Source organism: Bufo bufo, chromosome 3, assembly GCF_905171765.1.
Source record: "Bufo bufo chromosome 3, aBufBuf1.1, whole genome shotgun sequence".
Classification (NCBI taxonomy): Eukaryota; Metazoa; Chordata; class Amphibia; order Anura; family Bufonidae; genus Bufo; species Bufo bufo.
The window spans coordinates 574,829,919-574,845,536 of NC_053391.1; the positions used below are offsets into that span (position 1 = coordinate 574,829,919).

At 43.2% G+C, this 15,618-nt stretch overlaps 1 protein-coding gene across 1 annotated transcript in view; it reads right to left on the minus strand.

The window, feature by feature from the left end:
• STAC3 (SH3 and cysteine rich domain 3) overlaps window positions 1-15,618 on the minus strand; it is a 149,665-nt gene that overhangs the window by 22,722 nt on the left and 111,325 nt on the right. The window contains exons 5-7 of the mRNA XM_040425721.1: window positions 2,660-2,757; window positions 1,405-1,468; window positions 952-1,001 (exon numbers count right to left, since the gene is read on the minus strand). Of these exons, the coding sequence (XP_040281655.1) occupies window positions 952-1,001; window positions 1,405-1,468; window positions 2,660-2,757 (212 nt within the window). The remainder of the gene's footprint in view (window positions 1-951; window positions 1,002-1,404; window positions 1,469-2,659; window positions 2,758-15,618) is intronic.

The following is a 15,618-nucleotide window of genomic DNA, read 5'->3' on the forward strand; positions in this document are numbered from 1 at the left end:
GGAATGGAGTCCATGAGGAGACATGAAGTACAGAGAGGAGGGTGGGGATAATGAGCAGCAGAACTTGTATGTAGTCGGCTTCATTACCACAGCTCCACATTACCACAGTCTGTCCTGTACTTCAAGTCTCCTCATGAACTCCATTCCTACAGAGATTCAGCTGTATTCATCTGGATCATGATCCCTGAGAAGCAGAGCAGAGAGGAGGATGAGGCAGCTCTTTAGCTCAGTGTTGTGAAGTAACTTCTCCTGCTTTTACAGGTTGTGTGTGTACAAATAGGACAGCGGCCATTTCCCCTGATGATTGCTCCCTAGACAAAACAAGCCATTATAACTAATGAACGGTTTTTGGGAATATATTTATGATACAGTAATATTTAAATATTTTCAGTAATTATATTTTATGAATTCCTGGAGAACCCCTTTAAGCAAATTTTAAATCAGTGTTGGAAAAAAAACACAAAAAACAATGTGCACTTTTTGTTTACATTGAGGCCAATGAGAGGTTGTTTGTGGCATTTTTAAAGTGGATTCCATGGCAGCAAACTTCGGCAGATTTTAGCAGTGTGAACCTTGGCAATTTCTGGTCTGTCTACATAGTTTATGAACAGAAATTCTGATCAGTGTAATAAAGGCTGAGGACACCCAAGAATGTTTAAAGGGGTATTCCAATCTCCGCCATTCAATACTGAGATTGAATATGCATCCTATCCAGTTGCCAGGAGTATCCAGAATTACGGAAACAGCTGAGCAGGCTGTGCTATACTGTTTTCGCAAATCCCATAGAAGTGAATGGGAGGTATAGAAACAGTGCTCCACAGCAAGGTGCATGGTCCTTCTCGTATTGTACTACCACAATAGACGCTCCTTTTACACTCATCTTTACATTTAGAAGAATTTGCTCATTCACCTCTTAGAGGAAGGTGACCCGTTTTGAAAAACAGCAATTACCTTTGCATCCTGCGCATTTTTATCTCCTTTTTTATCACCATCAGGAGAATCTAGGATAAAGCAAGGCAAACATTGGTAGGAATGACACTTGTGTAGCGCATTTTATTTCGAGACCTCAAAGCTCTTTTCAGAAACAATTAAAACATGGGATTTGCAATTATGATTACTCATTTATAATTGGTGCTCATTATCTCCCTGGAGAGGATAAAAGGCTGAACTGACCTTCTGTGGAATCATAAGTCTGACCTTCACGTCAGGGAGGATATTACTGAGAGGAACCATTACTGCATATACCCTTCTTTTGACATACTGTATAAATCTGCAAGCTGTAAGGTGAGCCGTAGATAATAACACTTATTCCAAACCTATTTTGGACACAATTGGAGGCTAATGGGGTATGGTAAATCCACAATGTCTGAAGCCTATTAGAAGTCCACCATCAAGGAACCTTACCTCCTTCCTGCTTCCCTTCCTCTTGTTTTGGGGGCTCTGGTTCCTCATCAATCATAGTGGCAGGCTGGGAGGAAACAACACAGACATGTATTTGCAGAGAGAGGAAACAAGGGCAATTCTAATCAGAATATTTGGCTTTTATCCCTACACTTCATTGCATATAACAGCACAATTATCATATCAGTGCCGGGCTCATTTTCCAGTCAAGCGCTGTACTCATTTGCACAGGAATGAAAGTCGGAAAAAGACCTTGGAAAAGTTCAAACTTTATTTCCCAGGAGACTTTGTGAAAAAAACATGTGGATAAAACACAAATTCTCTGCAGAATGATGACACAGCTAAAAAGGAACAAAATGGGGTAAGAGGAGGACATAATGGCAAAATGTATATGTATTGAAACTGAAGTAGAACCAAGATGGTCATAGGTCTAAGCAGCGGTGGTTAAAGGGGTTATCCGAGAAACAATATTGATGACCTATCCACGGTATAGGTCATTAATATCACATTGGCAGGGGTCTGAGTCCCAGCACCCCCACTGATTATCCATTTTGGGAAGCTATGGCGCTCACCAGAGCTCTGGTGAGCACGGCCGGCTCCCAGCAGCTTACCAAGTACAGCTACTGTGCTTGGTATTACAGCTTGAATGGGGCTGTGCTGCAACTTGGCCATGTGACCGATGTACTGTACAGTGACGTAACATGGCTAAGGAGGAATGCTTAAGAGCGCCTGGCCTCTTCAAACAGTTGATCGGCGGGGGGGTCCAAGGTATCAGACCCAACCGATCTGAAACTGATGACCTATCCTGAGGATAGGTCATCAATATTAATTGATAAAGGGATTACCCCTTTAAGTCCACAAATGAGCGGCACTCCACTTTTAAACTAAAAGCTATAGCTCATTATAGAAAGTAAAAGAGATCCCAGAAGCATAGCACTTGCAGATACTTTGCATCTGTTATCCAGTCTCGCATATAGCCTGTACAACTATGTAGGGTGCGTTTCGGTACATCCAATGACTTTTTCAACTGCTCTAAGCAGTTTCATCTAAGCAGGGGTACATGAGCTTCAGGAGGTGTGTGCCAAGAACCACTCATTTGAAAAGTAGGGACGGCCCTTGCAAATTCAGCACTGTTGACAACTATGAAAATGCATCACAAGACGTGTGTAGGTTTGCCATGTGAAACACTGTCAGTGCCATATGACACATGCATCATCAAACTAAAAGTATAAGTACAAGAATATCACAGGTTACTCACATTTTTCTTGTCATCTTGCCCTTTTTTTCTTTCTTTGTTTGCCATGATGACTCCAGTTCTCAGAGTATCAAACACAGGATCTGTGCGATTGGCAGCAGCTGTGACAGATAAAATGATGTAAGTACCGTATATTATTTATTCTCAGGGACATGATTACTGCTGCCCATGCCCACAATCCATATGCTTCTGATGAGAAAAAGAAATATACATACAGTTGCAAGAAAAAGTATGTGAACCCTTCGGAATGATGCGGATTTCTACACAAATTGGTCATAAAATGTGATCTGATCTTCATCTAAGTCACAACAATAGACAATCACAGTCTGCTTAAACTAATAACACACAAAGAATTAAATGTTACCATGTTTTTATTGAACACACCATGTAAACATTCACAGTGCAGGTGGAAAAAGTATGTGAACCCTTGGATTTAATAACTGGTTGAACCTCCTATAGCAGCAATAACTTCAACCAAACGTTTCCTGTAGTTGCAGATCAGACGTGCACAACGGTCAGTAGTAATTCTTGACCATTCCTTGGGATGTCTGGTGTGAATCGCTTTCTTGAGGTCATGCCACAGCATCTCAATCGGGTTGAGGTCAGGACTCTGACTGGGCCACTCCAGAAGGTGTATTTTCTTCTGTTTAAGCCATTCTGTTGTTGATTTACTTCTATGCTTTGGGTCGTTGACCTGTTGCAACACCCACCTTCTGTTGAGCTTCAGCTGGTGGACAGATGGCCTTAAGTTCTCCTGAAAAATGTCTTGATAAACTTGGGAATTAATTTTTCCTTTGATGATAGCAATCCATCCAGGCCCTGATGCAGCAAACCAAGATGCCCCCACCACCATACTTCACAGTTGGGATGAGGTTTTGATGTTGGTGTGTTGTGCCTCTTTTTCTCCACACATAGTGTTGTGTGTTTCTTCCAAACAACTCAACTTTGGTTTCATCTGTCCACAGAATATTTTGCCAGTACTGCTGTGGAACATCCAGGTGCTCTTGTGCAAACTGTAAACGTGCAGCAATGTTTTTTTTGGACAGCAGTGGCTTCCTCTGTGGTATCCTCCCATGAAATCCATTCTCTTTTAGTGTTTTACGTATTGTAGATTCTCTAACAGGGATGTTAGCATATGCCATAGACCTTTGTAAGTCTTTAGCTGACACTCTAGGATTCTTCTTCACCTCATTGAGCAGTCTGCGCTGTGCTCTTGCAGTCATCTTTACAGGACGGCCACTCCTAGGGAGAGTAGCAGCAGTGCTGAACTTTCTCCATTTATAGACAATTTGTCTTACCGTGGACTGATGAACAGCAAGGCTTTTGGAGATCCTTTTATAACCCTTTTCCAGCTTTATGCAAGTCAACAATTCTTAATCATAGGTCTTCTGAGAGCTCTTTTGTGCGAGGCATCATTCACATCAGGCAATGATTCTTGTGAAGAGCAAACCCAGAACTGGTGTGTGTTTTTTATAGGGCAGGCCAGCTGTAACCAACACCTCCAATCTCATCTCATTTATTGGACTCCAGTTGGCTGACACCTCACTCCAATTAGCTCTTGGAGATGTCATTAGTCTAGGGTTTCACATACTTTTTCTACCTGCACTGTGAATGTTTACATGGTGTGTTCAATAAAAACATGGTAACATTTAATTCTTTGTGTGTTATTAGTTTAAGCAGACTGTGATTGTCTATTGTTGTGACTTAGATGAAGATCAGATCACATTTTATGACCAATTTGTGCAGAAATCTATATAATTCCAAAGGGTTCACATACTTTTTCTTGCAACTGTATATACAAAGGCCAGGCCATGGGGAAGATAAGTTCATAAACTTCAGACCGCCGCTCCATTTCTTCTTACACCTGCGTATATATATTGTGCATTTATATGTGTGTATCTATATATAAGTTTTATGTGTAACTGTATTTACAGTTCATGTTCCCTCCATATGTATTCTAAAACATCAAGAACTAAGCCCAAAACTGACTTTTAGCTGAAAAAATAAAAAATGCAGCTGTGTAGGCGAATTGTGTGTACATGCCCTAGCTGAAAGTGATATGAGGCTCTTTGATTGAGTTTGGAGTGCATTTAAATATTTAAAAAAAAAAATCTTAATATTGCCGGCCACCAGTGGGGGTCTGACTTGGCATGTGCAAGCACTGCAGCCTCTTCAGTGTTTATTTTGGCCCGTACACCAGAAGCACAAAAATCCAGTGTCTAATTTGGCCACTGCTAATGGTTAAAGTAGGAATATTCTATAGGAATTTGTGTGACGTGATATATTTCTGAAGTTTTGCACTGGGATATGTCAGTTGCATGGAAAATAACTGTGTTATTATTTTAAATATAGATTGTAAGTGCAGTGTCCCAGAGGGAGAGTGCGGGGGGGGGGGGGGAGGGGGGAGTGGTAGGGGTGACAGGAGTAGTGGTTCACAATGGCTATCCTCACTCTGGTTCTAACTGGGCTGTGCAGTGAAAGAAGGTTGCATCCTTTCTTCCTTTGGGCACTGCCTGATGTTAGTTGGGGTGTCCTTGATAGTGGAGCAGGGGCCGACGGATGGTGGAGACAAAGACCAGGCCCAGATTAGTTGACACAGATAACAGTCTCTTTACTGAGCATGATAGGTGTTGTAGTACAAGCATATAAAGTAGTTGCAGTACCCACTGAGGAATTTTACATGCACTTGAAAGGTAAGTTCAGTTTTTCCAGGTACACACACAATCTTTCCAAGGCTGTTTATGGGAAAGCAGGCTATATGGTATCTCTAAGTCTGTCACTATTAAATCCAGACAACTCAAATTTACCAAAAGCATGTAATTATGTTTTCATTAACACAGCAATTCGCACTGCAGGGTGCAGATCTTAGATCGTATGAACGTGTGCTACCTTTGCCATCATGCACTCCCCCTTATGGTCCTAAACAGTCTATAGATTCATTGCTTTTTACTCCCGGAGGTCTGGCACTTGTCTTCAGCATAAAAGGAAGGAGGGTCCTTGTAGTAGGTCTCACATTGCACAGCACCATGCAGCTCCTCACACATCGGCTGACTATGCCAGACTCACTAAGCTGATGCAATCAGACTATAGAGTAGAGCACAATAACTGAGTTGTGCTACCTACTGTATATACAGCTCTTGGAATCACATTTAAAGCATAGAAAATATATTATCACAAAATAGTAAACATTACTTCTTTTTTAGTAATAATTAACCCTTTTGCAGTAGTCTTCTGGGGCACTGCATAAGCTAACCATGGGTTACTTCAGCTCCTGAGATACTTTCTACATGGAAGGTGAAGTCTGAGTCAGTCTGAGGGTGCTAAACAAAGGCTATTGAAGGAGCAACCTCTAGTCCTGTCAGTCAGCCTCAGTCTATTTTGACCCCAAATGACTTCAGGGAACCCCTTAGAGCAGTCGTGGCGAATCTATGGCACGCGTTCCAGAGGCGGCATTCGGAGCCCTCTCTGTGGGCACCTCTGCCCTGGAAAAAGTCTAAGGCGTACCAATGTGCCTTAGGCTTTTCCTGCCATTGATCAGCGGAGGGCGCACTATGGACAGCACAGGCCGCACATTGAATGTAAGCAGGCTATTATAGCTAAATGATAAGTAGAAGATATACTATACTGGACTGCAGTATTCAGGTTAAATTGCCATGTTGGCACTTTGTGATAAATAGGTGGATTTTGGGTTGCAGTTTGGGCACTCCGTCTCTAAACGGTTCACCATCACTGCCTAAGGCCTCATGCAAAACGACCGTTCCGTTTTTGGCATTCTGCAAACCACGGATCCGCAAAATACGGAAGCCGCCCCTGTGCCTTCTGCAATTTGTGGAACGGAACGGGCGGCCCATTGTAGAAATGCCTATTCTTGTCCACAAAACGGGCCACGGAACGGAGCAACGGATGCGGACAGCAAACGGAGTGCTGTCCGCATCTTTTGCGGCCATATTGAAGTGAATGGGTCCGCACCAGAGCCGCAAAAAAAGCAGCTCGGATGCGGACCACAACAACGGTTGTGTGCATGAGGCCTTAGAGTGTGCAGCTGAGATTGTTTGTAAGATTGTGAGTTGCTAGAAGAGAGAGTGCAAGGTTTCAACTGTGAGGGTAATACATGTCTACAGCTAAGGCCTCATGCACACGGGCTTTAGATGGCCGTGGCCATATTGCGGCCCGCAAATGGCGGGTCGGCAATCCAAGTCCGCCGGCCGTGTGCAACCCGGATGCGGACCCATTCAATTGCCGTCCCCAATGCACGTAACGGCCGCACAACGGCTGTGCGCATGAGGCCTAATAGACATCATAGCATTTGACTATGTTTAAAAGCTTCTGGCTCGAATTCATATCGGTTTGCACTGCAGCTTGTAGTGCTGCTTTGTAGAATCTGCACCTTGTTGTCATAAATTGCAGAGAAATTTTGGTTTTTACAGTGCCTTGCAAAAGTATTCACCCCCTTGACTTTTTTTGTGTTTTGGTGCCTCACAACCTGGAATTAACATGGATTGTTTGAGGATTTGCATTATTTAATTTACAGAACATGCCCACAACTTTGAAGATTTTTTTTATTTTTTATTGTGAAGCAAACAACAAAATAACATAAAAATAACATAAAAGTCAATATGCATAACTATTCACCCCCCTAAAGTCATTACTTTGTAGAGCCACCTTTTGCAGCAATCACAGCTCCAAGTCACTTTGGATAAGTCTCTATGAGCTTGCCACATCTTACCACTGGGATTCTTGTCCATCCCTTCTTGCAAAACTGCTCCAGCTCCTTCAAGTCTGATGGTTTGCGCTTGTGAACAGCAATATTTAAAGAGGACCTTTTGCAGCGTCCCACATCAGTATGTAAAAGGGACACTTTTACATCTGAATATACACTGCCTGTCCAAAAAAAAAGTCGACAGCTGGATTTAACTAAGCAAATAGTTATGAGCCTCCTATTGGATAATTACTGCATGGGCGATTATCTTTCAGTTGGCAACAAGTTATTTAACCCCAACTGGTGCAATGATTTGCTTCGCATTTCTTAAACAACCATGTTGAAAGAAACATCTCGTGGTCGTGGAAAAGATGTTAGTCTGTTTGAGAAAGGTTAAATTATTGGCATGCATCAAGCAGAGAAAACATCTAAGGAGATTGCAGAAACTACAAAAATTGGGTTAAGAACTGTCTAACGCATTATTAAAAACTGGAAGGATAGTGGGGACTCATCGTATTCGAGGACGAAATGTGGCGGGGAAAAAAATCACGAATGATCGTGATCAGTGATCACTTAAACGTTTGGTGAAATGAAATCAAAGAAAAACAACAGTAGAACTCAGGGCTATGTTTAAAGTGAAAGTAAGAGCATTTCCACACTCACATTGTGAAGGGTACTCAAGGGATTGGGACTGAACAGCTGTGTAGCCATAAGAAAACCACTAATCAATGAGGCAAACCAGAAAAAAAAGGCTTAAATTTGCTAGGAAGCATAAGATCTGGAGCAATGGAAGAAGGTCATGTGGTCTGGTGAGTCCAGATTTACCCTGTTCCAGAGTGATGGGCGCATCAGGGTAAGAAGAGAGGCAGATGAAGTGATGCACCCATCATGCCTAGTGCCTACTGTACAAGCCTGTGGGGGCAGTGCTGTGATCTGGGGTTGCTGCAGTTGGTCAGGTCTAGGTTCAGCAACAGTATGTGCTCCAAGAATGAGGTCAGCTGACTACCTGAACATACTGAATGACCAGGTTATTCCATCAATGGATTTTTTCTTCCCTGATGGCACGGGAATATTCCAAGATGACAATGCCAGGATTCATCGGGCTCAAATTGTGAAACAGTGGTTCAGGGAGCATGAGACATCATTTTCACACATGGATTGGCCCCACAGTGTCCAGACCTTAACCCCATTGAGAATCTTTGGGATGTGCTGGAGAAGGCTTTGTGCAGTAGTCAGACTCTACCATCATCAATGCAAGATCTTGGTGAAACATTAATGCAACACTGGATGGAAATACATCTTGTGACATTGCAGAAGCTTATTGAAACAATACCACAGCGAATGGGTGCCGTAATCAAAGCTAAAGGTGGTCCAACAAAATATTTTGGTGGTGACTTTTTTTTGGGATGGGCAGTGTATATGTGTGTTTATTTGCAATGTATGGTATTTCCTATTATCTGGCTGCAATGTCATTACACCCACTCGCCCCTAAGTGGGGTTGGCACCACATAATACATATAGCTTGGGTGTGTCTAGATAGGAAGTTAGTTGAAGTTGGAGAGTGAGAGTAGAAGAAGCAAGTTCATGGAGGAGAGAAACTGGCTAAAGTCATCATGTAGCTGTTTTCCTTTCCTCTGGGCCCTGATCAAGCCAGGAGAAGACAACCACAGCAACCAAGCACCAGACAGTGAGTCTATGTACAAAGATGCAGAGAGCCTAGTGAGGGTAACAGCTAAACTTAGCTTATGGACCTCATTAGCACAAGTGACCAGGAGTAGCTTTCCAAGTGCCTGGGCAAAAATGGACAGTTAGTGCGCAAAATTGTCCTTATCCACTACACAAGCCTCCCGGGCCATATTGGAAAAATCTAAATCTATTTGGAAGAGTATCCTACAAATAATGAAACAGATGTGTTTTCCTGCCGTGAGGCGAACGCCCTTAAAAGATAGCTTATAGTAACCAGATATATCAGCATACTTTAGTACCAGAGTGCTATAGAGTGAACTTGGGATTACCACCAGGATCCTTGCCTGTAGAGTATCAGCATTAGAAGAATCCCTCCATTGACAACTGCCACTACCTGATAATAGGATTACATGCAAACTTATTATTATTTGTGCTATACAAAAAGCTTTCCATTGATGAACTGTACAAACTGTCCAGAGACTATTGATCTTCAGTAAATGTCCAACAACCGACTCCTCGTACTTACTACTACTACTCTCAACCATTGCACCTTGCGGTGCTGGCGTCACGAACCAGGGGCCCAGCCGCAAAAGCACCTAACACCAATTACCATCAAGGGCACCTCAACTTCCATCTGGCTGGTGTTCTCTGCAACTGAGAGTGCCCTGGAGGATTTCGTGCTGTCTTCCCATCCACTGTACGCCGGCCCAGGGAGGCATCTGTCAATCGTGAGTACATTAACTATTTGCACCCATCGGCCCACCACAAGCCTCACGTGTTTCCCCTGTGGTTTGGTATGCTCCCCTTTCACCATTCCTGACATGTCTGTTTAAATAGCTTCATGTGCAGCGAACCGAACCGCAGGGGCAATCCGTAAGCGCACGGTGGGCTGATGGGGGTAGTACTCACGATTTTTGTAGCTCCCTGGGCCGGCGTGCAGTGATAGGGAAGACAGCACTAAATCCTCTGGGGCACTCTAGTACATGGATCATCAGCCACTGTTACCCTTACTGAAGGATGATAGCAATTCATAACTTATAGTGAAAATAATAAAGGAATGGCACAACATACGGCTATAAGAATAGATGCTCCAGAATTGTTGTTACATGGGGAATGCATGAAGCTATTAAAACAGGCAGGTCAGGAGAGGTGAAAGGTCCTCTTTAACCACCTCAGCCCCCAGTGCTTAAACACCCTGAAAGACCAGGCCACTTTTTACACTTCTGACCTACACTACTTTCACCGTTTATTGCTCGGTCATGCAACTTACCACCCAAATGAATTTTACCTCCTTTTCTTCTCACTAATAGAGCTTTCATTTGGTGGTATTTCATTGCTGCTGACATTTTTACTTTTTTTGTTATTAATCGAAATTTAACGATTTTTTTGCAAAAAAATGACATTTTTCACTTTCAGTTGTAAAATTTTGCAAAAAAAAACGACATCCATATATAAATTTTGCTCTAAATTTATTGTTCTACATGTCTTTGATTAAAAAAAAATGTTTGGGTAAAAAAAAAATGGTTTTGGTAAAAGTTATAGCGTTTACAAACTATGGTACAAAAATGTGAATTTCCGCTTTTTGAAGCAGCTCTGACTTTCTGAGCACCTGTCATGTTTCCTGAGGTTCTACAATGGCCAGACAGTACAAACACCCCACAAATGACCCCATTTCGGAAAATACACACCCTAAGGTATTCGCTGATGGGCATAGTGAGTTCATAGAACTTTTTATTTTTTGTCACAAGTTAGCGGAAAATGATGATTTTTTTCTTTTTTTTTTTTTTTCTTACAAAGTCTCATATTCCACTAACTTGTGACAAAAAATAAAAACTTCCATGAACTCACTATGCCCATCACAAAATACCTTGGGGTCTCTTCTTTCCAAAATGGGGTCACTTGTGGGGTAGTTATACTGCCCTGGCATTCTAGGGGCCCAAATGTGTGGTAAGGAGTTTGAAATCAAATTCTGTAAAAAATGACGAGTGAAATCCGAAAGGTGCTCTTTGGAATATGGGCCCCTTTGCCCACCTAGGCTGCAAAAAAGTGTCACACATCTGGTATCTCCGTATTCAGTAGAAGTTGGGGAATGTGTTTTGGGGTGTCTTTTTACATATACCCATGCTGGGTGAGATAAATATCTTGGTCAAATGCCAACTTTGTATAAAAAAATGGGAAAAGTTGTCTTTTGCCAAGATATTTCTCTCACCCAGCATGGGTATATGTAAAATGACACCCCAAAACACATTCCCCACCTTCTCCTGAGTACGGAGATACCAGATGTGTGACACTTTTTTGCAGCCTAGGTGGGCAAAGGGGCCCATATTCCAAAGAGCACCTTTCGGATTTCACTCGTCATTTTTTACAGAATTTGATTTCAAACTCCTTACCACACATTTGGGCCCCTAGAATGCCAGGGCAGTATAACTACCCCACAAGTGACCCCATTTTGGAAAGAAGAGACCCCAGGGTATTCGCTGATGGGCATAGTGAGTTCATGGAAGTTTTTATTTTTTGTCACAAGTTAGTGGAATATGAGACTTTGTATGAAAAAAAAAAAAAAAAAAAAAAAAAATCATCATTTTCCACTAACTTGTGACAAAAAATAAAAAATTCTAGGAACTCGCCATGCCCCTCACGGAATACCTTGGGGTGTCTTCTTTCCAAAATGGGGTCACTTGTGGGGTAGTTATACTGCCCTGGCATTTTCCAGGGGCCCTAATGTGTGGTAAGTAGGTAAATGACCAGTGAAATCCGAAAGGTGCTCTTTGGAATGTGGGCCCCTTTGCCCACCTAGGCTGCAAAAAAGTGTCACACATCTGGTATCGCCGTATTCAGGAGACGTTGGGGAATGTGTTTTGGGGTGTCTTTTTACATATACCCATGCTGGGTGAGATAAATATCTTGGTCAAATGCCAACTTTGTATAAAAAAATGGGAAAAGTTGTCTTTTGCCAAGATATTTCTCTCACCCAGCATGGGTATATGTAAAATGACACCCCAAAACACATTCCCCACCTTCTCCTGAGTACGGAGATACCAGATGTGTGACACTTTTTTGCAGCCTAGGTGGGCAAAGGGGCCCATATTCCAAAGAGCACCTTTCGGATTTCACTGGTCATTTTTTACAGAATTTGATTTCAAACTCCTTACCACACATTTGGGCCCCTAGAATGCCAGGGCAGTATAACTACCCCACAAGTGACCCCATTTTGGAAAGAAGAGACCCCAGGGTATTCGCTGATGGGCATAGTGAGTTCATGGAAGTTTTTATTTTTTGTCACAAGTTAGTGGAATATGAGACTTTGTATGAAAAAAAAAAAAAATCATCATTTTCCACTAACTTGTGACAAAAAATAAAAAATTCTAGGAACTCGCCATGCCCCTCACGGAATACCTTGGGGTGTCTTCTTTCCAAAATGGGGTCACTTGTGGGGTAGTTATACTGCCCTGGCATTTTCCAGGGGCCCTAATGTGTGGTAAGTAGGTAAATGACCAGTGAAATCCGAAAGGTGCTCTTTGGAATGTGGGCCCCTTTGCCCACCTAGGCTGCAAAAAAGTGTCACACATCTGGTATCGCCGTATTCAGGAAACGTTGGGGAATGTGTTTTGGGGTGTCTTTTTACATATACCCATGCTGGGTGAGAGAAATATCTTGGCAAAAGACAACTTTTTCCATTTTTTTATACAAAGTTGGCATTTGACCAAGATATTTATCTCACCCAGCATGGGTATATGTAAAATGACACCCCAAAACACATTGCCCAACTTCTCCTGAATACGGCGATACCAGATGTGTGACACTTTTTTGCAGCCTAGATGCGCAAAGGGGCCCAAATTCCTTTTAGGAGGGCATTTTTAGACATTTGGATACCAGACTTCTTCTCACGCTTTGGGGCCCCTAGAATGCCAGGGCAGTATAAATACCCCACATGTGACCCCATTTTGGAAAGAAGACACCCCAAGGTATTCAATGAGGGGCATGGCGAGTTCATAGAAATTTTTTTTTTTTGGCACAAGTTAGCGGAAATTGATATTTTTTATTTTTTTCTCACAAAGTCTCCCGTTCCGCTAACTTGGGACAAAAATTTCAATCTTTCATGGACTCAATATGCCCCTCACGGAATACCTGGGGGTGTCTTCTTTCCGAAATGGGGTCACATGTGGGGTATTTATACTGCCCTGGCATTCTAGGGGCCCTAAAGCGTGAGAAGAAGTCTGGAATATAAATGTCTAAAAAATTTTACGCATTTGGATTCCGTGAGGGGTATGGTGAGTTCATGTGAGATTTTATTTTTTGTCACAAGTTAGTGGAATATGTGACTTTGTAAGAAAAAAAAAAAAATTCCGCTAACTTGGGCCAAAAAAAAGACTGAATGCAGCCTTACAGAGGGGGGGGGATCAATGACAGGGGGGTGATTAATGACAGGGGGGGTGATCAATGACAGGGGGGTGATCAGGGAGTCTATATGGGGTGATCACCCAACTGTCATTGATCACCCCCCTGTAAGGCTGCATTCAGACGTCCGTATGATTTTTACGGATCCGATCAGTCTATCAGTGGATCCGTAAAAATCATGCGGACATCTGAATGGAGCTTTACAGGGGGGTGATCAATGACAGAGGGGTAATCAATGACAGGGGGGTGATCAGGGAGTCTATATGGGGTGATCACCACAGTCATTGATCACTCCCCTGTAAGGCTGCATTCAGACGTCCGTATGATTTTTACGGATCCGATCAGTCTATCAGTGGATCCGTAAAAATGATGCGGACATCTGAATGGAGCTTTACAGGGGGGTGATCAATGACAGGGGGGTGATCAGGGAGTCTATATGGGGTGATCACCTCCGTCATTTATCACTCCCCTGTAAGGCTGCATTCAGACGTCCGTATGATTTTTACGGATCCGATCAGTCTATCAGTGGATCCGTAAAAATCATGCGGACATCTGAATGGAGCTTTACAGGGGGGTGATCAATGACAGAGGGGTAATCAATGACAGGGGGGTGATCAGGGAGTCTATATGGGGTGATCACCACAGTCATTGATCACTCCCCTGTAAGGCTGCATTCAGACGTCCGTATGATTTTTACGGATCCGATCAGTCTATCAGTGGATCCGTAAAAATCATGCGGACATCTGAATGGAGCTTTACAGGGGGGTGATCAATGACAGGGGGGTAATCAATGACAGGGGGGTGATCAGGGAGTCTATATGGGGTGATCAGGGGTGATCAAGGGCTAATAAGGGGTTAATAAGTGACGGGGGGGGGGGGGTGTAGTGTAGTGGTGCTTGGTGCAACATATTACTGAGCTGCCTGTGTCCTCTGGTGGTCGATCCAAACAAAGGGGACCACCAGAGGACCAGGTAGCAGGTATATTAGACGCTGTTATCAAAACAGCGTCTAATATACCTGTTAGGGGTTAAAAAAAATCACATCTCCAGCCTGCCAGCGAACGATCGCCGCTGGCAGGCTGGAGATCCACTCGCTTACCTTCCGATCCTGTGAACGCGCGCGCCTGTGTGCGCGCGTTCACAGGAAATCTCGCGTCTCGCAAGAGGACGCACCGGCGCGTCCACCCAGAACAACAGGACCGCCGCAAAGACGCAATCCTGCGTACGGCGGTCCTGAGGAGGTTAATAGTGTTGGGCAAGCATGCTCGGCCGAACACTAGTTAGGCTCTAGCATCATGATGCTCGGAACATTGCGGTGTTCGGCCGAATACCGCATGTGCTTGAGCGCAATGCTCGAGTCTCCTCCCCACACGTTTGTTGGCTACTATGCAGCCAATAAACGTGCAGGTGGGTACTGCCATTTACTGTAATGCCGTAGCCATGTTGGCTGCTGGCATTACAGTGATTGGCTGGCCGGAACGCATCATCGGGTGCTATAGCACCTGATGACACGTGTTCAGCTCAGTATTAGTCAGGGAGAGCTGGAGAGCAGAAGGGAGAGATAGTGTAGGGATTGAAATAGCAATATTTTAGTTTTTATACTTGTTATAGACCCAAAAGACCCAAAAGTACTATTGTGTGTGGCAGCAATATATATTTTTAGCACAATCTGCGCTAAATTGCTAAAACTTGTTAGAGACCCAAAAGTTCTTTTAAGGACTGTAGTTTTATCTGGCAGCAATATATATTTTTAGCTCAACCTGCGCTAAATAGCTTGCAATTATTTGGCCACTGCAGACAGCAACATTATCTGCGCTGCATCTCCTGTCTAATGTGTGCGTAGCCTAAAAATATCTGTGACATCCAGTGTACGTTTTCAGTAGACGGTGTCCGCTGCGGACAGTTACATTATCTGCGCTACATCTCTGTATAACGTTAGCGCATCCGAAATATTAGTGACATTCAGTGTAATCTTTTTCGCTGCTGGTGACAGCGACATTATCTGCGCTATACCTCCTGTATAACGTTTGTGCATCCTAAATATCAGTGACATTCATTCAGATACATTTTTTATTAGCCGTGGTGACAGCGACATTACTTGCGCTATACCTCCTGTTTAACGTGTGTGTATCCTAAAAATATCTGTGACATTCTGTGTACTTTATTTGCGCATACACTTA